The sequence below is a fragment of the Neophocaena asiaeorientalis genome, unplaced genomic scaffold, assembly GCF_003031525.2.
Source record: "Neophocaena asiaeorientalis asiaeorientalis breed wild unplaced genomic scaffold, Neophocaena_asiaeorientalis_V1.1 scaffold567, whole genome shotgun sequence".
NCBI classification, from domain to species: Eukaryota; Metazoa; Chordata; class Mammalia; order Artiodactyla; family Phocoenidae; genus Neophocaena; species Neophocaena asiaeorientalis.
The window spans coordinates 1484371-1508678 of record NW_020173728.1 but is presented as its reverse complement, the minus strand read 5'-3'; the positions used below and the strand labels follow the sequence as shown (position 1 = coordinate 1508678).

General features: G+C 46.1%; 1 protein-coding gene across 1 annotated transcript in view; it reads left to right on the top strand.

The window, feature by feature from the left end:
- Positions 1-1313, top strand: part of KIZ (kizuna centrosomal protein) — a 108868-nt gene extending 107555 nt beyond the window's left edge. Inside the window, exon 13 of the mRNA XM_024750782.1 lies at positions 1175-1313. Within this exon, the coding sequence (XP_024606550.1) occupies positions 1175-1281 (107 nt within the window). The 3' untranslated portion in view covers positions 1282-1313. The remainder of the gene's footprint in view (positions 1-1174) is intronic.
- The last annotated feature ends 22995 nt before the right edge of the window (positions 1314-24308 follow it).

Below are 24308 nucleotides of genomic sequence, written 5' to 3'. Positions count from 1 at the left end.
CTCTGAGTTCGCGTCCTCTCCTCGGTGGATCCAGTAGCAGCCAGCCTTCCCTGTGCTCCACCCTCGTACCTCTGTGCCTTCCCTCACACCCTTCCTTCTTTGTGACATTCCTGCTAGGGAGCTCCTATGTATCCCTCAACACCCTCCTTCCACACTGGCAGTGGCGTATCCCCTGCCGAGCTTGGGCCGCCCCTACTCCTGCCTCTGAAACCCTGTTCCCAGCCGGTCCGGTGGGACTTGGGGCTTGAGCACCCTCTGCCGCCGGGATCGGGCCACGTACTTACCCTCGCAGCCTCGGTAAGACACGTGTTTGTACTCACCTCGCCAGGCTGGTGCGAGGATTAGATGGGGTCACATCTCAGGAGTCATCGCGGCGGTGGCAGGCTGTGCCTTGTAGATACGGGGGTCGCAGGGGTGGTCAGTGTCGCAGGCGGTGGGCCCACCACACCCTGGCACTCCAGGCCGAGCCTGCAGCCTCCCTGTCGGGCAGCTTGCGGCTCCACCCGGGGGATTTTCTCTGGCCACAGGAGCCAGGAGCTCCAGGGAGTCGACGCCTGGTTGAGAACAACCCCCAGCCACTGAAGGGTGGGAGTTGGTGGATAAATAACCCCACTTCCTTGCTGGCTTTTGGGGCCATCTGAGGAGTGTTCTGTGGTCTCTCTGAGGCCCCAGCAGGACTGACCCCAGCGGTCCACTGCCAGCCCTGCTCCTGGTTAACACCCTCTTCGCCCCCCATCCTGCCCAGGGTCACCTCCCAAATGAACTGCGTGTACCCACGCCCTCGTCTCAGTGCAGACCTCACTGCTGTTCCTCCACCGTGTCCCTGTGCTGAGGAACAGAGGGAGCTCACGACGAGGAGCAGTCAGGCAAGCTGTTACCGGGCCTGGTAGAGCACCCAGCCGCCCTGCCCCCATGTTCCCCCTGGTTACAGATTCCCATCCTACAGTGGAGAGTTGGGCAGAAGGGAGGAGCAAGTGTTCTGCCATGAGTTCCCATCGCAGCACGTGGAGCACGCAGAAGCGAGTCGTTGCTGCAACACTGGCCTGCGCCCCGGGCCTGTCCGCTCAGGTGCACCACGCAGGGCCCCCAGGAGGCTCTTTGCGGGCCACGGCTGATTAAGCCAAGCTAATCAGACTGCAGAGATGCTGAGCGGCTGTCTGGTTTTCTCTTCCAGCCTTCTGGGGCGAGTCTGACGACAGTAACTCAGAGATCGAAGCTGCCTTACGTCCTAGAAACCATAACACGTCCACCGATGATTTTGATGATTTTTATGACTTATAAGCTGTAACATCTGTTAGAAATAAAGTCTTTAAACAAACTAAACCCCTGTGTTCAGATGTGATGTTCAAAATAAACGTGTCCCTTTAAGTTTTCTAATTGTTTAATATGACAAGTTGGGACCATATTGTTATTCCAGTGAAATTTCATGACATAACTACGAACTGGCCTATTTGCTTTTACGTGTTATCAAAAAGCACAGTGATGAATACAATGCCCATCAAAATCCAGGTGGTTTCTTTGTAGAAATTGGCAAGCTAATTCTAAAATTCATATGGAAATTCAGGGGACCCAGAATAGCCAAAACAGTCTTGAAAAAGTTGGAGGACTCGCACTTCGCAGTTTTGCAACTTACTAAAATGCTGCGGTAATTAAGACAGTGTGGTACTGCATGAAATACTGATTTGTATGTAATCTAGAATTGATGATCCAGAAATAAACTCTCACATTTATGGTCAGTTAATTTTCAGTAATGGTGCCAAGACCATTCAGTGGGGAAAGAATGGTATTTTTAACAGATGATGCTGGGATGACTGGACAGCCTCACGCAAAAGAATGCAGTTGGATCCCTACCTCACACTGTGTACAAACAGTAACCCAAAATGGGTCAAGGACCTCGGTGTAAGAGCTGAACAATCAAACTCTGAGAAGGAAGCACAGGGGTAAAAACCCTTGTGACCTCGAATTAGGCAGTGGTTTCTTAGATAAGACACCCAAAGCACTAACAACAGAGAAAAACACTCGTCAAGGTCATAAAAATACAGAACAGTCACAGATCAGAGGAGACAAAGGGGACGTGACAACTCAGTGAAATGGTGGGACCCTGGGTTGGATCCTTGAACCAGAAAAAAGGACATTAATGGAAAATTTGGTGAAATCCAAATAAAGTCTAGAGTTTAGTTGATAGTAATGTCCAGTGTTGGTTTCTAAGTTCTGACAAATGCACCACAGAAATGTGAGATAAGAGGAATGTACCATTAGGGGAAACTGAAACTGGGTGAAAGGTACATAAGAGCTCTCTGCATTATCTTTGCAAGTTCTGCAGTGACATTTGGGCGATACTCTTCCAAGCTTTTTCTATGTATATAAACCTTGTAAAAATTCTTGTAAACATTTCTAATTTTAATTCTAAATCTTACCAGGTTTAAATGATTTATACCCACTAAAAAAACAAAAGAAGCCCTTCAGTCAGGACGCTCACTAGATATTGCCGGTGATGCTGATGGAGTATACAGAGTCCTGCCTCTGAACAGCCTCTCCTAGAGACCACATGCTGTGACCACTGGTGGTCAGAAGGAAGCCTGGTGCTGGCCTTCAGCACTAACGTGTCTTACACTGAATCGTGGTAGGTAGGGCAGGCCTGGGCCCCAGCGCTGTTAGCAGGCAGAACTTTCCAGCTAAACTTTAATGCATTTTTTTTTCTTTTCAGTTACTTTCTGTTTATCTCCGGTGACCCTGGTTTAAAATGTAAAGAAGTGATATAAATTTTCCTTTTCAAATACATTTTAGGGGAAAGGAGATAACTGACTTTTAAAAAATACACAGAGGGGATTTCCTGGTGGCGCAGTGGTTAAGAATCCGCCTACCAAGGGAGGAGACATGGGTTCGAGCCCTGGTCCTGGAAGATCCCACGTGCCGCAGAGCAAATAAGCCAGTGCGCTACCACTACTGAGCCTGTGCTCTAGAGCCCGCGAGCCATAACTACTGCACCCTGTGCGCCTAGAGCCTGTGCTCTGCGATGAGAGAAGCCACCACGATGAGAAGCCCGTGCACCACGCTAGAGAAAGCCCACGCGCAGCAACAAAGACCCAACACAGCCAAAAATAAATAAAATTTACATTAAAAAAATAAGTATATACAAAGAAAATGATAGTACAAGTGATAGGAGGGCAAGGCTGGCCGGCTGGAGCTAGGAGCTCTGCTCTGCTCACCTATGACCCCCTCATCTATTTTGGGGTCTCCGGTGGGGTTGAGCTCTTGGGGAGGCTGTGCACTGGGCCCATGGCTTGTCTTGTTTCCCAGGTAAGAGCAGTCACAGCCTAAGTTAATAAACTGTGTTTTCCTTTACTCTCAGACGACTACCATGCTCACAAGACCTCTGACACCGGATGTGGGGTTTTTTCCCCATCTCAACCCATGCTCTGACACCAGCTGCTTGTCCTGTGATTCAGTTCCGTTCGGACAGTAACTGGAGTTAGTGCGGTCCCCACGGGTTCACAGCTCAGTCCCATAAGGCTAACTCCCACTTCAGACGCCAATCACAGGTCCCAGATTCCCTAAACCTTCGTCTGACTGGTCTGTAAGGTGGGGTCCTCACAGCCCCTCCTTGAGTTTGATAATTTGCTAGAATGGCTCATAGGACCTACTGAAACCCTTCCTTACATTTGCAGGTTTATGATGAAAGAATATGATGAAGGCTAGGGCACATCCAGATGGAAAGATGCATGGAGTGGGGTCTGGGGAAAGGGCACGGAGCTCCCTTGTCCCCACCGGTGCACCCCACTCCTGGCACCGCCATGTGTTTGTTGAGCAACCCGGAAGCTCTGCGAATCCTTGGTGCTTTTATGGTGGCTTCATCAGGTAGGCATGATGAGGTAGGATTATTAACTCCACCTCCAGCCCCTCTCTGCTCTCCACACAAGGGGAGCAGAGGGCTGAAAGTCCCAAGCTTCTAATCATGGCTTGGTTTTTCGAGTGACCAGTCCCACTCCTGAAGCTCTTCAAGACTGCCCCCTTCCCACCCGCCACCCGAGTCATCTCATTAAAAAAAAAAAAAAAAAGATTGATTTACCCATGAAATTCCAAGGGTTTTAGGAGCTTTGTGTCAGGAACCGGGGGCAGAGATCAATATGTTTCACAATCCATTTTTCTCACACTAGTCTTTCAACTTATAAATCAAACTGTGAGGTTGGTTAATGTGATGAAATCAATCCCTGGAACCCACAGTGTTAAGGATACAACTCTAGATCTGGGGTAACCACCATCCCAGCTCTACCAACTGAAGTTCAGATACAGCTTGATCAAGTCTTTCCTGACGCTTCCTGTGTGCCAGGCTCTAGGGGGCCAGTCATTGGGAGTACAGAGCTGGATCTGACATAGTCACCGAACTCGGGCGCCCTCACTCCAACAAGGGTGACAAAGCCTGAAGCACAGCACGTCGTGCATGGTCCCTAACGGGAGATGCCTTTGTCCCCGAAGTTCTGAGGAATGAAGAAACCATTCCTCCTGCGGCTGAGTTGGGGACCTTTCACGTGGGAGGTGACATTTGCACGAAACCTGGTGGAGCTAGGGGAACAAGGAGACTCCAGGCAGAGAAGTGACCCCCACAAGGCCCAGAGGCACAACAGAACTTGTGCAAATGAAACAGTCCTCACGGGAGGCTAATGCAAGACACACGTGCAGCAAGGATGAGGGCTGGAGGGGCGCCCGAGAGAAAGCGGGGCTGCAGATTGGGAGTGAGGGGGAAGCTACAAGGTGTGTGTGGTTGATGGGCTATACGGTTGTCCCCAAAGAAGATCCAGACGCTGGAGCAGAGCGTTCAAACCAGTGAGAGTTTTGATATAAGAGCAACTTATGAGCAACTTCAAAAATCAGCAGTATGGTGACACACCAGGAAAGACAGTTTGAAAAAAAAAATTTTTTTTTTGGCTATGTCACGCGGCATGTGGGATCTTAGCTCCCCGACCAGGGATCGAATCCGCGCCCCCTGCAATGGAAGCGCGGAGTCCTAACTACTGAACCACCAAGGAAGTCCTGAAAATAATTTTTTTAAAGATGCCATTTACAGTAATAAAAATTACATGTCGAAAATCTTTTAAAATTTTAAGAAATTAGTGAAGGACAAAATTTTAAACATCCATTGACAGCAGAGAACTACATGTTCATGGATGGGAAGATTCCATCTTAAAAGCACAAGTTCTGTCCAGATTCATCCAAAGAGTCAATGCTATTTCAATCAAAATCCCGACAGGTCATTTCCGGAAGTTGACCAGGTGCTCCTTAAACTCAGAAGGAATTTAAAGGTCCAAAATGGCCAAGACAGTTCTGAAGAATAAAGAAGAGAAGGTCTTCCCATAGCAAATGTCAAGATTTATTATAAAAATCGTACTTAGGCCTGTGGTCCCGGATCAAAGCTAGAAACTTGGAGCAGAATAGATAGAGGCCGCAAAAAAATCCCAGGCGTGAGAGCTGGGTACAGACAGATGGTTGAGAAATCAATGAGGCGATAACAGACTTTTCAGTGCATGATGCTGGACCAGTTGGCAATCCACATGGCAAAACACAAAATTAAATGTGTTATATGGCAATCATAAAGTATTTATTTTGCTTCGATTTACCTCTCAGTGGATAGTGGCATCTGTAGTGACTCTTTGTCGGTTCCCGAGGGGAGCACGCCCCACACCCGCACCTGGAGCCTCGCCCTCCCCTGGTCGGGAGCGGCCTCGCCCCTGCTGAGACTGAGGTCGAAGCTCCCAGTCCTCCTTCCATTGTCATCTCTTAATATCTGGCATCTTCTCTCTAGATTAAAGTCCCTTCTCCTTCCCTCGCTGCCTTATTCTCTCCCACCATTCATTCATTCATTCATTAATGGTACATTTGAAGCCCTCCCACTTTCCCTAGTACATTTTTCTTTTCCTTTCTTTTTCTTTTATCTGCCCACAGTGTGCGCTTGTGGGATTTTAGTGCCCCAACCGGGGATCGAACCTAGGCCCTCGGCAGTGAGAGCACTGAGTCCTAACCACTGGACCACCAGGGAATTCCCTTTTCTATTTTTTTATTGTGGTGAAATATACATAATTTTTTTTGAGGTACACGGGCCTCTCACTGCTGTGGCCTCTCGCGTTGCAGAGCAGAGGCTCCGGACGCGCAGGCTCAGCGGCCATGGCTCACGGGCCCAGCCGCTCAGCGGCATGTGGGATCTTCCCAGACCGGGGCACGAGCCCGCGTCCCCTGCGTCGGCAGGCGGACTCTCAACCACTGCGCCACCAGGGAAGCCCCATCTTAACCATTTTTTAAACGTACAGTTCACTGGCATTTAATACATTCATAATGGTGTGCAACTGTCACCACCATTTATCTCCATAACTCATTTCATCTTATAAAACTGAAACTCTGTTCCCATGACACAATGACCCCCTATCCTCCCCTCCCCCCAGCCCTGGCACCCACCATTCTACTCTCTGTCTCTGTGATTTTGACTAGTCTAAGTACCTCATATAAGTGGAATCATGCAGTATGCCTTTTTGTGACTGGCTTAGTTCATTCAGTATAATGTCCTTGGGGTTCATTCACGCTGTAGCGTGTGCCAGAACTCCCTCTTTTTTAAGGCTGAATAATATTCCATTGTATGTATGTGCCATACTTTGTGAATAAGGCTGCCGTGAACATGAGCATAAAAAATATCTCTTGGAGGGCTTCCCTGGTGGCGCAGTGGTTGAGAGTCCGCCTGCCGATGCAGGGGACACGGTTTCATGCCCTGGTCCGGGAGGATCCCACATGCCGCGGAGCGGCTGGGCCCGTGAGCCATGGCCACTGAGCCTGCGCGTCCGGAGCCTGTGCTCCGCAACGGGAGAAGCCACAGCAGTGAGAGGCCCGCGTACCGCAAAAAAAAAAAAAAAAAAATCTCTTGGAGACCCTGCTTTCCATTCTTTTGGGTATGTACCCAGAAGTGGAATTGCTAGATCATACGGTAATTCTATTTAAAAATTTTTGAGGAACTGCCATACTGTTTTCCACAGTGGCTGCACCATTTTACACTCCCACCAACCGTGCACAAGTGTTTGAATTTCTCCACATCCTCATCAACACTTGTTATTTTCTGGTGTTTTTTGATAGCAGCCATCCTACGGGGTGTGAGGTGGTAAAACTTCTACATCAGGCTTAACACAAAGAAAATTCCAGCTAGAATAAAGAACTAAATGTGAAAAGGAAAACTTTAAAACTCTTAAAGAAAAAAATAATAGGCAAATGTCTTTATGACTTCCAAGCAAAGAAGAATTGCTTAACCGACACGGAAAATGCACAAACCCATAAAGGAAAATATTGATAAATATTACATTGAAATTAAAATTTTCTGTATGACAAAATGCAAAGACAAATCACGGGCTAGAAAGTGACGTTTGTTAAGATACATGTCCATCAAAGCTCTGTAGCTAGAATATGTAAAGAACCACGTATCAACAAGAAAAATGTAACTCAGAAAAATGAACAAAGGATCATTATGAGAAATTCATAGAAAAAGTAACCCAAGTGATCAGTAAACATGAAAAAGTACTCAAACTTACCAGGAAAGCAAACAAAGAAAAGTACAATTAGGTGCCTTTTCATACCCAGCAGACGAGCCAAGATTGGCAGGCAGATCAGTCTTGAGTGTCGGGAAGGATACCAGGGAAGGGTGACTTTTGCACACTTTGAAGAGCACGTTTATAATATCAAGCAAGGTTGCAGATGGCGTGTCATATCCTGTGACCCTATGTTTCCATCTCTAAATACATACTTCACAGTCACGCTGTCCTATACGGTAATCACCAGCATCTTGTGACTCTTGAAATGTGGCTCATCCAAACTGAGAACTTTGTTTCGGATTTGAAGACTTTAGGAAAGAAATACTGGACTTCCCTGGTGGCACAGTGGTTAAGAATCCGCCTGCCAATGCAGGGTACACAGATTCAATCCCTGATCCGGGAAGATCCCACATGCCGCGGCGCAACTAAGCCTGTGCACCACAACTACTGAGCCTGCGCTCTAGAGCCCACGAGCTACAACTGCTGAGCCCGCGTGCTGCAACTACTGAAGCCAGCGCGCCCAGAGCCTGTGCTCCACAACAGGAGAAGCCACCGCAATAAGCCCGTGCACTGCAACGAATAGCCCCTGCTCGCCGCAACTAGAAAAAGCCCGCGCACAGCAGCGAAGACCCAACGCAGCCAAAAATAAATAAATAAATAAATTTATTTTTTTAGAAAAAAAGAAATACTGTGTTTCATTAACATATTGGATATATGTTGAAATGGATATATTGGCTATGTTGGATTAAAATATGTTATTAAAATTAATTTCATCAATTTCTTTTTATATTTTTTAATGTGGCTACTAGAACATTTTATGTTACATATATAACTCTCATTTGGGGCTTTATGATGTTTCTACTAACAAAGCTGCTGTGGAGAAACTCTCACTATCGTACACAAAGAGACATGCTCAAAATGTTAACTGCCCTATTGTTTGAAATGGTAAAAATGGGGAAACATTAGTGCCCACCAACAGGAAAACGATGAGAAACACACATTGCTGGAGGATTTAGACAGTTAATAAAATATACGTAAAAGTGAAAAACACAAAACAATCCAGTGTGTTATTACAGGGAGGGAGGAAAGGGTTCAGCTAAAGTGAAAGTGTAAAACATGGATGGAAGGGATGTGTCACATCTTCCAGAGAGCGATTGGCCCTGGGAGGAAGAGGACAATAGGACGAGCAGTGCATACAGAGAACATCGATGCACCGGGAACAGCTTATTCCTTTAGATTAAAAACCAAATATTCTAGGCAAATATGGCAAAGTGCAAACATTTGTCATATTTGTCCAATCTGGTTGCTTGCACCACATTATTTATGTGATGTTGTTCTCTACATGTTTGTGTGCTTAAAATAATTAATAATTTTTTAAAGAAACAGGTCGTGAAGAGTTTTGTATCCCATGCAGAGGGGTTTGGACTTTGTTCTTTTGGTCAATGTTCAGAAGCCATTGAAGGGTTTTAAACAGGGGACGAGATTTCCATTTAGAGGGAGCGTTTTGGCAGCCTCGTTTTAGGCTCATCCAGGCCAGCTAATAAAAGTGAAGAAGAGTATTTCATTGCTTCTGGCACACACTGTTTCCCCATGTTTTAACAACTCTGAGATTGGGCTATGCCGTGTTGGCCAGTCAGCAGTCAGGGCGTGGGTGTCGCTGATGCATCAGTACTTGCAGAATGGGCGTCAGGAACCTGGATGAACATCCTGGATACGGTGGAGCGGCCTTCAATGCTGCCTCACCCTCGCTGCACTGCTCGTGGTACTGAGACCGGTGATGCTGGTAAACCTCGGCATCAGTGACTCTGAATCAAAAAGTGATTTAGGGCTTCCCTGGTGGCGCAGTGGTTGAGAGTCTGCCTGCCGCTGTAGGGGACGTGGGTTCGTGCCCCGCTCCGGGAGGATCCCGCATGCCGCAGAGCGGCTGGGCCCGTGAGCCATGGCCGCTGAGCCTGCGCGTCTGGAGCCTGCACGCCGCAGCGGGAGAGGCCACGGCAGGGAGAGGCCTGTGTATCGCAAAAAAAAAAACAAAAGTGATTTAGAAGGAGTAAGTTCTACACATGCATGAGTTTTAGAAAAGCATTAACTTATTGATTCGGCCTATATTTTCCTTTTTATATATGCACAAGAGTGGAATGATTTTTCTTTTTATTAAAAAAAATGTTTTTTAAGTTCCCTGGTGGTCCAGTGGTTGGGACTCCACGCTTTCACTGCCGGGGGCCCAGGTTCAATCTCTGGTCAGGGAACTAAGATCCCATAAGCCTCGAGGCCAAAAAAAAATTTTTTTTAAACTTTTAATCGTGGTAAAATACACATAACATGAAATTTACCACCTTACCCATTTTTAAGTGTACGGTTCAGTGGCATTAAGGACATTCACCTTGCTGTGCAGCCGTCATCACCGTCCGTCTCCGGAACTCTTTTTGTCTTGTACGGCTGGGACTCTGTCCCCATTATGCAATAACTCCCGTTCCTGGCCACCAGAACGAAACCAGTCTCCAAGTCTCACACAGGTCCGTCTGATTGGTAGGAACTCCCTAAATCACAGCCGAACTCTAGTCGAGGCTGGAGGGTACCGTTTTGAGCTCTGCAGGCTCTGCCACGCAGCGAGGTGCCCTGAAGGGGGCAGATGGAGGTGGGGACCACCCTGCCATCCGTGCTGTAAATGTCCACTGGTCCTGGTCCAGGGATACACTGGGGAAGGATTGTTCCAAACAGGGAAACCTGATCAGAGGCGAATTCTGTGAGTTTGAACCACCAAATTTGGCCTCACTGAACTCTGACCCTAGGGACTCATCCCTGTAATTCCCAAGGGCAGCCACTGCAGGGTCTCCCATCACAGTGGGACCTCGCACATCCTCCAGGACTAAACCTTACCAGGGCCAGTCCAGGCTGAAGACCTTATGCAGATAAGGCCCATCAAATCTCCCACGTTTGCTGCCCCTGGGACTTGGCTAGCCTTGAACTTTTCATCTCAATGAATTGCTCTTCTAATGCATTTCCTTTTCCAATGGCCAGAGCGCCTCTCTGCCCTCCCAGACGTTCCCGTCAACACGTGGTCTGCGGCGCTCAGCTGGTGGTTGTGCCATTGACCCATGAGGTGTTGTTTACGCCCAATTCTCTATCGTGTCAGCTTGTGAGTTCCCTCCTCCTTTGCCTCAACAAAAAAACGAGGAAACCAAACAACCACAAATCCCTACAGCTTTTCTCCAATTCTCAAGATTTCATCCACTTTCAGTGTTCCTGTCACCAGCGGTTGTGTCATCAGCAGAGTGCTTCGGGGACGATCGGATTTTGATATATCAAACTGGCAAAAACACATTAAAGGAGATCACAGTAATCCCAGCCCCAAATCCAAGCAGATAAGGATTATATTACTCAAGAACGTACCCCGAGTGACAGAAACTGAACTTATCCAGTGGGAAGACTCATTAGCATTCGGCAGCCAGGATTTCAAGTCTCACCGCTTTGGGTAGTGGTTTTATATATTTATTTCAAAATCGTCTGGAAATCTCCGGCTCCTGGAGGTGGCTCCCTGTAAATCTTTTTGAAAAGACACAGTGTCGTCATTTGCTCTCCTCTGCTGATGTTTCCATTTCCTCAGGCCAGTCCAGCCTTTGACACAAAGACTGTTTGACGACAGATGGCTCTGTGAGCTCCTGGTGAGGCCATATCTCACTTTTGGAATGCAAGTGATAACCGGGTTCCTCTAGAGCCTTATTTATTATACTGTTATTCCACACAAACTCATTCGATGTAAAACGTTCTGCCCGTCAACTTGAACCCGCTCTTCCCCAGCTGTCGTGCTGGCAGCTCAAAGATGGTGACAGATGACGCTGATGGACAGGACGCCTGCCATCTCCTGCTTTCCCAAATTAAAAGCCGGATGCTTCCCGGCTGAGGGGACGTGCTAGAGAAAAGAGCTAAGAAGGCACTCTGCAGCATCCTGCAGTTTAATCACCGTAGTAGTTTACTAAGTGGCGTTCACAGGGTCCTGTTGCCAGGCCTTCCTAGCACTTGTGAGTGTACCTAGGCCAACGGTGTGAAATCAACTGAAAGCAGACCACATCACTCCCTCCAGAGCCACGGGAATGCTGTCAGTCTTGCATCCTTGTCCCAATGTTTGCCAAGGACTAGTTCTTTCTCCCTTTTCAGAGGTGCCTGCATCCGGTCTCCAGCTCAAACATTTCTCATAGATGTTTTGGCAATAATATAAGAAGTAACGATTTATTCAATCACTCACTTAACAAAGGCACACAGAAAATATCTAATGGTATTATTTGCTGTTCTGTGGAAACACACCTAAAGGATTGGATAGACTGTCTGTACATGGATTCAGTCAGGACATTACCTTTGGGGGTGAGTCTCAGAGAACCAATAGGAGTTTGGCAAGTGGACGCTGGGAGCTCAGTAGTTCCAGGCATGCGTGTGCCAAGGGAGGTTCATGACCAGGTGATCATTTTTACTTGTGAGAAATTAGAATGTTCTTATAACAAGAGAGCTCATGTTAGGCTCTCATGTCTCACATTTTGAGCCAAGGTGACCTTGAACCTCAGCAAATCCCCTTGGAAGGATGTGGGAAAAGGAAGACTATTAACGTACATCATAAGAATCAGGGGACAGGTGCCATGTTGGCACTGAGGACAGGCAGCAGAAAAGCCAAGATTATGATCCAATGAGAAACTCATCCTCCATGCCTGGAGGACAAGAGTCCAAACAGGAGGAGAGAGGTTGCTGGGAAGGTGGTGGGGTAGGAAGCCCCAGGACTCTGTCTCCTCACCCAGACTACAACTGCACTGGCAGGATGTGGCTGTTGTAACTGCCTTTGAATTCTGGAGCCTATCCAAAGGCTTGCAACTTCAGGGGAGGGTTTGGATGGTAAACTGCAGTTAATTCCAGCCAATTTCAGCTCCCAGCATAGTGGCTGATACCCACCCCCGACCCTTAGCCACATGGCAGGCAGCTATGCATGAGTTCCTGGAGCAGCTTATGGGCAGCTTTGGGGAGCCAGCGTGGGCAATAGGGATCTTGACCTCCAAAAATTGGGGCTCTGTGTTCTGATTGCTGATTGCTGCTTCTGATCTTGGAGGTGCAGAAACATAGGCAGGTGGCCCATGTGGAACCTCTCCTCGGTGTTGCAAGCTCCTCCCCCTCCAGCTGAAGCAACTTCCAAGGGAATTAAAGGGCCAGCACCGATTTTTTCCACTTCCATTCATTTTTCTGCTTTTCCCTTTTGGGAGCCAGACATTTAAAGTCTAGGATTTTGAAAAGAAACCACAAATACAGGGGAATTTATAAAGTCAACACATAAGACCAGAGAAAGGTACATGCCCAAGGAAATATGCAGGTTTAAAAAAAGACCTGAGAAGATGGACGTTTATACCTCAGGCTTATCCCCACCAGAGACACAGCTTACAACAAGCAACAAAACAAAACCAAAATGCAGCAAATCCTGAGGAAGGGGGAGAATCTGATTTCCAGAGTTACTACATTACTAGATTCAAATGTCCAGTTTTCAACAAAAATTCACAAGGTGTACAGGAAAGAACAGCCTGTTCAAAGGAAGAAAGAACCCGACGGAAACCATCACTGAGAAAGACCAGATGGCAGAATTGCTAGATGACAAAGACAACTGTCTTAAAGATGCTCAAAGAACTAATGGAAGACATGGAGAAAGTCAAGAAAACAATGTATGAGCAAAATGGAAACATCAAAAAAGAAACTAAAAAATTCTGGAGCTGAAAAGTGCAATAACTGAAATCAAAAATTCACTAGAGGGATTCAAAGGCATATTTGAGTAGCTAGAAGAAAAAAAAAATCAGTGAACTCGAAAATAGGACAATCTGAAATTATTGAGACTGAAGAACAGAAAAAAAAATTGAAGGAAAGTGAACAGAGCCTAAGGGACCTGTGGGACACCATAAACTGGACCAACATTGTGGGCATCCCAGAAAGAGGAGAGAGAGAGAGAGAGAGAAAGGGACAGAGAGATTATTTGAAGAAATAGTGGCCGAAATTTTCCCAAATTTGATGAATGACGTGACTATAAACATTTAAGAAGCTCAGCAAACTCCAATAGGACGAACTCAAAGAGACCCACACCAAGACACATTATAATCAAGCTATAGAACAGCCAAGACAAAAGGAGAATCTTAAAAGCAGCAAGAGAAGAGTAATGCATCACATACAAGGGATCCTCAGTAAGATTATCAGCAGATTTCTCACCAGAAACTTTTGCCCAGAAGGCAGCGGGGCTGTTATGTTCAAAGTACTGAAAGAAAAACTGTCAACAGAGGATCTTATACCCAGCAAAACTGTCCCTCAAAAGTGATGGAGAAATGAAGACATTCCCAGATAAACAAAAGCTGAGAAAGTTGGTTGCCGCTAGACCTTTCCTGCAAGGAATGCTAAAAGGAATCCTGCAGATAGAAATGAAAGGACATTAGACAGTAACTTGAAGCCATATGAAGAAATCAAGATCTCAGTAAAGATAAAGATGTGGGCAATTGTAAACACTAGTATTGTTTTAACCTTGGTTTATAACTCAATTTTTTATATTCTACATGATTGAAGAGACTAATACATTTTTAAAAATATTAGCTTAAAAGCTATTATTATAACTTTTGTTTGTAATTCCACATTTTGTCTTATACACAATGTAAGAAATTAATGCATAAAAAATTATTACTAGTTTATGTTTTGGACACACAACGTGTAAAGACATTTTTGTAACATCAATAACTGAAAGGGGTGGGGACAGAATTGTTTAGGAGCAGAGTTTTTTTTTTTATGTTATTGAAGTTAAGTTGGCATAAATTCCAACTGGTGCTATCATGTTAGGATGTTAAATGTAATCCCTGTGGTAACCACAAAGAAAATAGCTACAGAATATACACAAAAGGAAATGAGAAGGGAATTAAAACATTTCACTGCAAAAAATCAACTCAACACAAAAGAAACCAGTAATGCAAGAAATGAGGCACCAAAAAAGCTATAAGGCATCTAGAAAAAAAAAGTTAAAATGATACAAGTAAGTCTCTCCTTATCAGTAATTATTTTAAATTAAAAGAAAAAAACAACTAAATTGGAGTCATTACAGTCCTAATGTACCAAATGATAGTCTTTTTTATTTAAGTGTGCACCATGGTCAGATAGGTTCAGGAAACACTTTATGTTAAACCTCCCACGCATATGAGCTTCTGAAATTCTTGGGGAGGTGCTGCATGAGGAAACCCTTGTTTACCCTTTTTCTCATGGAGCAGTTTGATCTCTGCGCTTCAACAGCCCTGATGTAATCAAGGAGCCGAAGGTGTTTGAAACACAGCCATCTCTCACGTGCCCTGTTTCTGTGGTTGCTGGCTGGCCTGTAGGAAATTGCTGCTGGCCACAGCCCCACATCCCTGTGTGTGGTGAACTGTCCATCTAGTGGCCCCCAGTGACCCTCTCCCCCTGGTAGTTAAGTCTTTTGAATCTGGCCTGGCCCTGTGACCTGAGGCGGAATCCACACGGTGCCAGTTCCAGGCCTCAAGCCTAGGAAGGTCTGGCAGCTTCCACTTTGGCACTTTGAGGGAAGCCAGGGCCCGTGTCAGAAGTCTGGCTGCTCTGAGTCCACACTGAGCCGTGAGGGAGCCCACGCTGGCCTTATGGGCAGGACACGTGGACGAGAACTGAGGAACCCAGCCAACAGCAAGTTGTTCTGTTCAGCCTCCAGCCTTGTGAGCACCAGAGCTGGTGAGTCTGCGTGAAGCCAAGATGAGTTGCCTGCCCGAAGTCCACGTTGGGAGCAAATAAGCAATTGTTTTAAGCCTCTATGTTTGGGGCTGGTGGATTTGTGCAGCGATAGATACTCCAAACCGCATGTTTCCTGTCTGGCTGAGTGAGGTCGTGAGCAGCCCAGCTGGGACTTCTCATTACCTTCATTCTCCCTTCCCCTGTGGTCCCCTCTTCTTCCCTGATGATCTAATCCTCCAGCCTGCATCTCTGAACAATAAGGCCATATCCTACCTGATCACAGTACTATTATCATATTTAAGACAACTAGCATTAATTCTGTAATGCCCTCCAATATAGTCCCTATTCTAATTTCACCATTTGTGCCCCCCAAATTTCTCTTATAATGTTTTTTTTAACTCCAGGAGCCACCAAGGCTCCTGGTTTTGATAGACATGAAGAATTCTCGAAAGGCATTTCACTGGAGAAAAAGATGGTGACTAGAAGTCCTGCTGTGGTTATTACCTGGACCACTCTTTGCTCCTCTCCTGGTCCACCTCCTTCACAGGTTGTAGGTTTCAATGAGAGCCATTGCTAATTTGTGGTGACCACTATTCTAAACTAGTCCAGGTTAGTAAGAGCTTCCACATATAGCATTTTCATTTATGCTCACACATAAACACCCAGTGTGCTCACTACTTGGTATATTGGCTTCTTTGTGGGTCTTCTCTCAGTTCTTATTTTATTTCTTGGTGGCTCATTGATTTCTCTGGATAGTAATTCCAAGCTGTGCATTTCCCTTGTGGGAACCTCTGGCTCCATCATGCTGTCTTCACTGCATCTTTTTTGGGTAGAGATGAATCATTCTGGAGGGGGTGCTTAGAAAGAGTGAGACCTGGGCATGGGAAGAGAGAGGAAGGTAACATTTTTTTGCAGCAATGGTGTTAAGAGGGTGAAAGTAAGCAAACCCAGGGCTTTCCTGCCTCTGTTGGTGGACAAGGCAGTAGGACATCTCCAGAGACAGAGGGGAGTCCAGGATATAGGGGAGCTACCAACCCTAGTCCTGGCATTAAGCAAGATTTTTTGTGTGAAGAAACAGGTATATCCATAGTAATAATTCTCGGTTTGCACATTATCTTGCCCAAAGCCAAATAAATTCACAAGTTTCTTCTTGATATTGTGAGGAAGGATTCTGAAGTTTCCTGGGGCACTTACACTGCCCTCACACCATGTGGGGGAGTCAATATTTTATTCTAATAAATGTTTAAACATTTAAAAAATGTTTTACAAGGACTTTCAAAGGTTTATTGTGATCTCAGTCCTTTAAGGTGGAGTCCCTTCCTGCCCAGAGGGAAAGGGACCATGACCCTGTTTTAGCCAGTTCCTGCCTGCGACCCTCTTTCCCCAGGAAACCTCCAGAAAAAAGAATGCTGCAGGACCCCCACAGGCTACACCAGGACCTGGGAAGTCAGATGTCTTCCCGTTTCATCCTACGGAGGCAGCTCTGCAAGAACTGGGAAAGGACAGATTGCTTCCCATCTTCTGCGTGGCCTCAGGGGAAGAACAACTGATTAAAAACGGAAGGTCAGGGCTTCCCTGGTGGCGCAGTGGTTGGGGGTCCGCCTGCCGATGCAGGGGACGCGGGTTCATACCCCGGTCCGGGAGGATCCCGCATGCCGCGGAGCGGCTGGGCCCGTGAGCCATGGCCGCTGAGCCTGCGCGTCCGGAGCCTGTGCTCCGCAACGGGAGAGGCCACAACAGTGAGAGGCCCGCGTACCGCAAAAAAAAAAAAAAAAAAAAAAAAGAAAAACGGAAGGTCAATATCACCCCTGCTGGGCAAACTTGAGATCTTTGAAGAGCCTCTCAGCCCAGCGGACACTCGAGCCCTGCTCAGACTGAGCAGAAAGAGACTCATCTTTCCCCTTGGAGGCCCATCCTGGCCCGAGCTCATCATCAAATGCAGAGCGTTTGTTTTTTTTTAATTTATTTATTTTATTATTTTTGGCTGCGTTGGGTCTTCGTTGCTGCACGCAGGCGGCACGTGGGATCTTCCCGGACCAGGACTCGAACCCGTGTCCCCTGCAGTGGCAGGCAGATTCTTAACCACTGCACCACCAGGGAAGCCCGCGGAGCGTTTTAATCTTTATGCTGCCCCTGCTGCCCTGGCCAGAAAAGCATTCATCACAGCACCTTGCTCTATCATTTCCTTCAGAAGCCTAAAGTTCATGTCACTCCAAGCCTCTCTTGTCGGAAAGCGGGAGATGACGACATGACATTGGCCCCCCGTGAGTACAGAATAGCACACTAGGTCCCCATTCGCATGGCTTAGTTGCAAAGCTGGTCCGTGACCTTTCCTGACCCCTCCTCCATCCTAACTGCACCCATTTGCCGAACACAACCGGCTCCTTTTTTAGGGCAGCAGAAAGCTTTATTCTGAGGTTTTTAATCATGTCAAGTATTATAATAGCTGCAGTTTGGGGTCATGGCCATCTTTCCCCACCCTGGTAGTTACAGACAGGGGCTCTGGGGTGGCCACGTTCCCATCATGGGGGTGGGGGGAGGGGAGGCTCCCTGGCCCGAGAGAGGCAGACCACAGGTCGGGGAGAAGCCCCCGTACCTTTGTCCCCAGCCACCAGCTCTCTTCCCCTGGCCTCTGCCGACCCTTCCCTCATGAGGCTGTCTGCCTCGGGTTCCCTGAGCTCTGTGCTCAGATTCCCCACCTCCTCACCCGTCAGGTGTGATAAGGAGAAAACCAGTATCCCCTGGCGGGGACCTCAGCTGGGGCCGTCGGCCAGAACGGCTACGCCTGGCCTCTCCATGTGGCTGCTTGGCTTCCTCACAGCCTGGTGGATGGGTTGAGAGAGAGAGAAGGGGAGACAGGGCTCCAGGTTGAAGCTGTATTGCCTCAGAAGTCACATCCTGTCCCTTCTGCCACATTCCGTGCCTTGGAATCAAGTCACTGAGGCCGGTCCAAATTCAAAGGGAGGAAGTGATGAGAAGAGTGCTCTGGAATGTTCAGACACGTTTTAACTTTACCACACATCTGCACAATTGCCGAAACTCATTGGCTGAACATTTGAGAACCATTCATCTTATGGTAGGTTGTGGTATTATGACTTACTATAAGAAACATATATTTGGTCTTCGTCCCAGTTCCTGGCACAGAGCTCCTGAAACCCCAGGAATTTCCCAGAGCTGATAGAGGTATCTTTTGTGATGTTAATGAGGATGGAGAACCAACCTTGATTAGATGATTGGAACTTTCAGTCCCACCCTCTGATTTCAGGGGAGGAGATAAGGTCTGGAAATGCAGTCAATGATCCGTCATGCCCACTAGATGAAGCCTGCAGAAGACCCAAAAGTACAAGTTCAGAGAACATCCGAGTTGATGAATATGTTGAAATTGGGGAGGGTGGTAGCACCCAGAGCTCCACGCCCTTTCCCCACCCTGTGCATCTCTTCCATCTGGCCGTTTCCTGAGTTGTGTTCTTTTACAACAAACCGGTAAGCTAGTAAGTAAAATGCTTCTCTGTGTTCTATGAGCCACCCTAGCAAATTAGTCTAACCTGAGGAGGAGGTCATGGGAACCCCTGACCTCCAGCCAGTGGGTCAGAAGCACAGGTGACGATCAGACTTGCAAGGGGCATCTGAAGTGGGGGGAGGGGCAGTCTTGGGGGACTGAGCCCTCAGCCTGTGGGATCTGACACCATCTCCAGGTAGACAGTGTCAGAATTGAGTTGAATTGTGGGACACCCGGCTGGTGTCAGAACATTGCTTGATGGAGAATTGCAATTACACTTTGAAATTGGCGTCAGAAGCGTATGTGTCAATTATACTCCAATTTTAAAAATGGAAACTTGGCTTTCCTTGACCCTAAAATAGAGGCCCCACCCCACTAACACTCCCCACCCCTGTGCCCTGTTTTATTTTACTCCAGAGCACTTATCACAACCCAACACAGTATTATATGTTGTTTCTTCACTTATTTGCCGTCTCTCTCCCACCCCACTCCCCATGCTAAGCAAGACTGTAGAATCTAGGAGGACGGGCAATTTTTGATGAACACCTAGCACCTGCAACAGAGGCTGGCACACAGATGCACAGTCAAGATTTGTCAAATTTACTGAAAGCATTCAAATGACTCCAGGGAGGGAAGCCCCACACAGCTGAAAACAAGTGGCAACAAGCTGTGTATGTCAACGTATTAAATACTGACCACAGATGACACAGGCATTCAGACAAGGAAAGTGGCGTCTAATGCTGACGGATAGAGCCATTAGAATCCTCAGAGGTGACTGGTTTAGCAGCTCGCTTTACAGGTGAGGGCAGTGAGGTCCCAAGAGGCGAGAGGATCGTTCAAGGCCACACAACAGTAGGTCTAGAGCCAGGTCTGTGACTTGGGTCACTAGGTAAAGTTAAAGCTCCAGGTGTCTATCCCTCTCTCCAATGCAGCATCTTTTAGGATCGTAGCATCCCTAGCCTGACAGTGCTGGCTGGCTGGGCAAAAATGAATGAGATTTGAGAAAGAGATTATGAATTGGACAGTAAAAGTCAGGCTCACATGCTGCGGGATCTCTGGGTACTAGACCGAGGGAAATGCATTCTTTGGAGTTTTATTTCATTTACCTTGGGTCGTGGTATCAGCTGCATGAAAAATACTACTGGTCTTTCGTATCGTAAAAGCCTCTGTTTTTCCCGGCCATTGGCTAAAGTGCTCTCTGTAAAAGATAGAAGTTTCTAAGCCAGTTCTTCTTAAGCAAATGATCCCATGATAGAAAGATAGAAACACGTGACTGCCTTTCACGCACAGAAAAGCTTTTGGATTCTTCCCTCTGTTAACTTTCTGAGAGCACTAATTTAAGGTGCTCTCCCGTGGTGCTGGACTAACTCCCACATCGTGCAGCCAGAAGTCAAATCATGCCTCATCTCTGCACCACACAAGCATCCAATTCTATGTCTTAGTTCTTATTCAAGTTTCGTGAGTGATTCTATTTGAGTAACGTGTTAGGACAAAGAAACGCACTAGTCCAGGTGGAAGATTCATTTCAGAAAAGAACATGAGGATTTGCAGAACAGTGGGAATCAGGTTTAAAAAAATAGAAGAAAAAACGGCACGTGCACACTTGCTATACCAATGTATTTTCTCCTTCAAATTGACATTGTCTTAGCAAGCACAAAGGGCCGCTGGAGATTTTGTAAATGCACGATTCTTCTCCCCTCCGTCCCGTTTACCTGGCTTTACCTGGAAGAGACTGCATCTGAGCCCAGAAGACATTACAAATCCTTTTCATGATGATGCTTCTTTTTTAAAAAAATTAATTAATTTTTGGCTGTGTTGGGTCTTTGTTGCTGCACGCAGGCTTTCTCTAGTTGCAGTGAGCAGGGGCTACTCTTCGTTGTGGTGCGCGGGCTGCTCATTGTGGTGGCTTCTCTTGTTGTGGAGCACGGGTTCTAGGTGCGTGGGCTTCAGCAGTTGCAGATGCAGGCTCTAGAGCACAGGCTCAGCAGTTGTGGCGCCCGGGCTTAGTTGCTCCGCGGCATGTGGGATCTTCCCAGACCAGGGATCGAACCCATGTCTGCTGCATTGGCAGGTGGATTCTTAACCACTGCGCCACCAGGGAAGCCCCCTCCCAAGGTTTCTGACAATGACAAGAATGCTCATGGAGGCCATCCTCATAATCATCAAATGTCTGTTTAGGTAAAGATGGTACAACTATTTGTAAAACAGTTCAGCAGTTTCTTACAACATTAAACATATATCTACTAGCAGCCCTTATCCCCAGTATTTGCTTGCTCCAAAGAAATGAAAGCGTATTTGCAAACACACACAAAAAAACTTGTACATGGATGTTCACAGAAGCTTTATTCCGAAACACTGGAGACAACCCAAATATCCATCAACAGGGGAATGGACCAACAAATTGTGGTACATCTACATAGTGATAAACAAAGGACTGATTCACACAACATGGATGAATTTCAAAAACATTATACTGAAGAAAAGAAGTCAGACAAAAGACTATAAACAGTAGATTTCATTTATAGGAAACTCTCAAAAAAACTAATCTAATCTGTAGGGACAAAATGCAGATTAAGAGTTGTCTGAAGCCAGGGGTGAGGAGGGAGTTGCCACCGCACACACAGGAGCACAGGGAACTTTTGGGGGTGATGGAATTGTTCTATAGCCTTGTTGTAGTGTTGGTTTCCCAAGTACGTCCATTTGTCAAAATTCATTGAACTTAAATGGAAGTATTTTAATGTATGTAAATTATACCTACACGAAGCTGGTTTAAAAAAAAAGAACTGTATTTGGGCAAAATGCCATACAAGGCAGAGGAAACAAGACAGACCTTCCTAAGGTGCTTGTCCTCTTGACTGAAGGTGAGTTGCAGCCTGTGACATAGAGGCCCCGCACTGCAGCACCATGGACAGCAGCGTGGGTGCCATGGCCCGGGAAGCATGTGGACAGAATGGAGAGAAGAGTGCGTGTGTGTGCGTGCGGGGGGGATGGGATCCCTGTGGCCTGGAGTTAATTAATGCACGTCATTCTAGTGAAAATCTTACCTATCTGGCTCTTCCTTCAAGACTTGTTCCCAGTCCCACTTTCTCCATGAAGTCTTGCTTGACTCCGTGCCCATAACAGCCTTTTCTTCTTTCTCTCCTCTGAACTCTTAGAGTAAGTTCTGTTTAACTTGTTTGGAAGTAACCATGGCCTTTTTTTTTTTCTTTTCTTGTACTGCTATTGAAATTGCTTATTGCTACTTAATTTTAAATGTGATTATACCTTATATCGTCTGCTACTGCAAGTCCCTGAAGAGAGAACCACAGCCTGGATCCCCCTTAGTTCCTACAGAGAAGTTGGGCAGTTTTTGTGGATGTTCTTGATTCATGTTGATTTTCAGTTCCTAAAACTGGACTCTGTTAACAATTTGGCATAAGGAAGAGACAGCTACAACTCTATCATAACTGAACTTAAGGACTATGTAGGGAGATAATGAGGTTTGTGAACCCCTCAGTAATTCATCTCCATTTCTACTTTATTAATTTATTTTTATTAATTTTTATTGGAGTATGGTTACTTTACAATGTTGTGTTAGCCTCCACTGTACAACAAAATGAATCAGCCATACACATACAGATATCCCCTCCCTTTTGGACCCATTTCTACTTTAACTGACAGACCATAATTTCTACCACAAAGCCAATACCCTCTTCAGGTGATGTCCTCTCTGTGGCAAACTGAAATCTAGTTGATATATTTCCCTGATGATTTCATATCTCCGTGATTCTTTTTCAGTCATGAATTTCAGCCAGGGCAGTCACATTTGTATTCCAAGCCTGCCAACTCTGACCAGAAATCAGGTGTCCGCTTAAGACACACCTTGACAAGCGGATTAGATGTTCTAGTGAAAGGCAGATAAATGTCACTCGTGTCACTATAAATAAAAGTCTGGGCCTGCTTATCAGTTTGTAGGGTTGAGGTCATACCTTCAACACTTCTTAGTGCTTCACACTTTATTATCCTTTAAAGGAGGCCTTTTCCATCCAGTTTCTCCATTTATACCCCCAAAGGGAATTATTACTGTTCAACTCCTTGAAACATATACCTTCTGTCAACTTCCTGTCTTTTGCTTTAGGAGACAATACAACCTGTGGCCTTAAACAGAAATCTGCCAGAATCTTCTCAAATGTTATATTATGGAATGAAATGGAGCAGGACCCTTTCATAGTGCTGACCTAGGACGTCTTATACCTGCTTTACAAGCGAATCACATTCTGGCGGGCTTTGACTGTTTGGGGTTACATTTCAGAGCACGGGATTTGTCATTGAAATCCATGTAATAACAAGTATGGATTTAGATTTGTGGCTTTGGTCAAATCCTGTTCTTTGAAACCGAACTACATACAGCCAAAGTTTGCAAAAACGTCAGTCGCAGCCTGTATACACTGTATACACTCCAAAAGTATCTGAGGGATACAAGGCCTTGCAAAAAAAAAAAAAGGATTTTTGTGGTTAGACAAATTGCGAGATGGGGCATGCCAAAAGGCTCTAACGTGGCCACAGAAATGTAGTCTGCTTAACTCAGTTTAACCCAGAGCTCCTAAAGTCATGTGACTACAGATCCCCTTTCTCACATGCTTTGGGGGTGCGATGCTCATTGTTTTATGTCTTTGGTCAATTTAAGGTGTGAGCACAGACTGAGAAAGTTTACAGGGAAATAAGCTTTCTGAATACATTTAGCAGTGCGTACAGATTGAGGCCTTAACAAATGCATCTTTCAGTTATCTCCATTTCTGCATTACCTTTCTGTACCTACATTTCTGAGCTGCATTCTTAAGTTCAGTGAGGACAGGACTGCACAGGAACAAACATGTTTTCACCAACGTCATGTTCATTTGTACCTGTGAATTACACCCGGTGATAATGATTGCACATTGTTTCGTGCTGCAAGGAGCATTTAAGACAAGATCTGAATATATCAAAATCCTAGAAATTTGAAAAAGTAGCTTTGGATGGGTTCTAAGAGCAGAAACTTGTCGATTCCATTTCTGTTTCTGTGTCCTAAGACAGAGGTTCTCAAAGTTTTTGGTCTTGGGACTCCTTTATACTCTTAAAACTTATTGAGCACCCCAAAGAGCTTTTGTTCAGGTAATAATATCTGTCAATATTTACCATGTTAGAAATCAAACCTGAGAAAATTTAAAAATGCTTAGAATACTAAAATAAATAATTATTAATTGGGACTTCCCTGGTGGTCAGTGGTAGAGTCCGCCTTCCAATGCAGAGGACGCTGGTTCGATCCCTGGTCAGGGAACTAAGATCCCATATGCTGCGGGGCAACTAAGCCCAGGCGCTGCAGCTACTGAGCTTGCAGCCCCAAGGAGAGAGCCCACGTGCCACAAACTACAGAGTCCACGTGCCACAATGAGAGAGAGAAAACACACACGCCACAACTAGAAAGAAGCCCGTGCACTGCAACGAAAGATCCCATATGCCGCAACTAAGACCCGACGCAGCCAAAAAAGAAAGAAAAT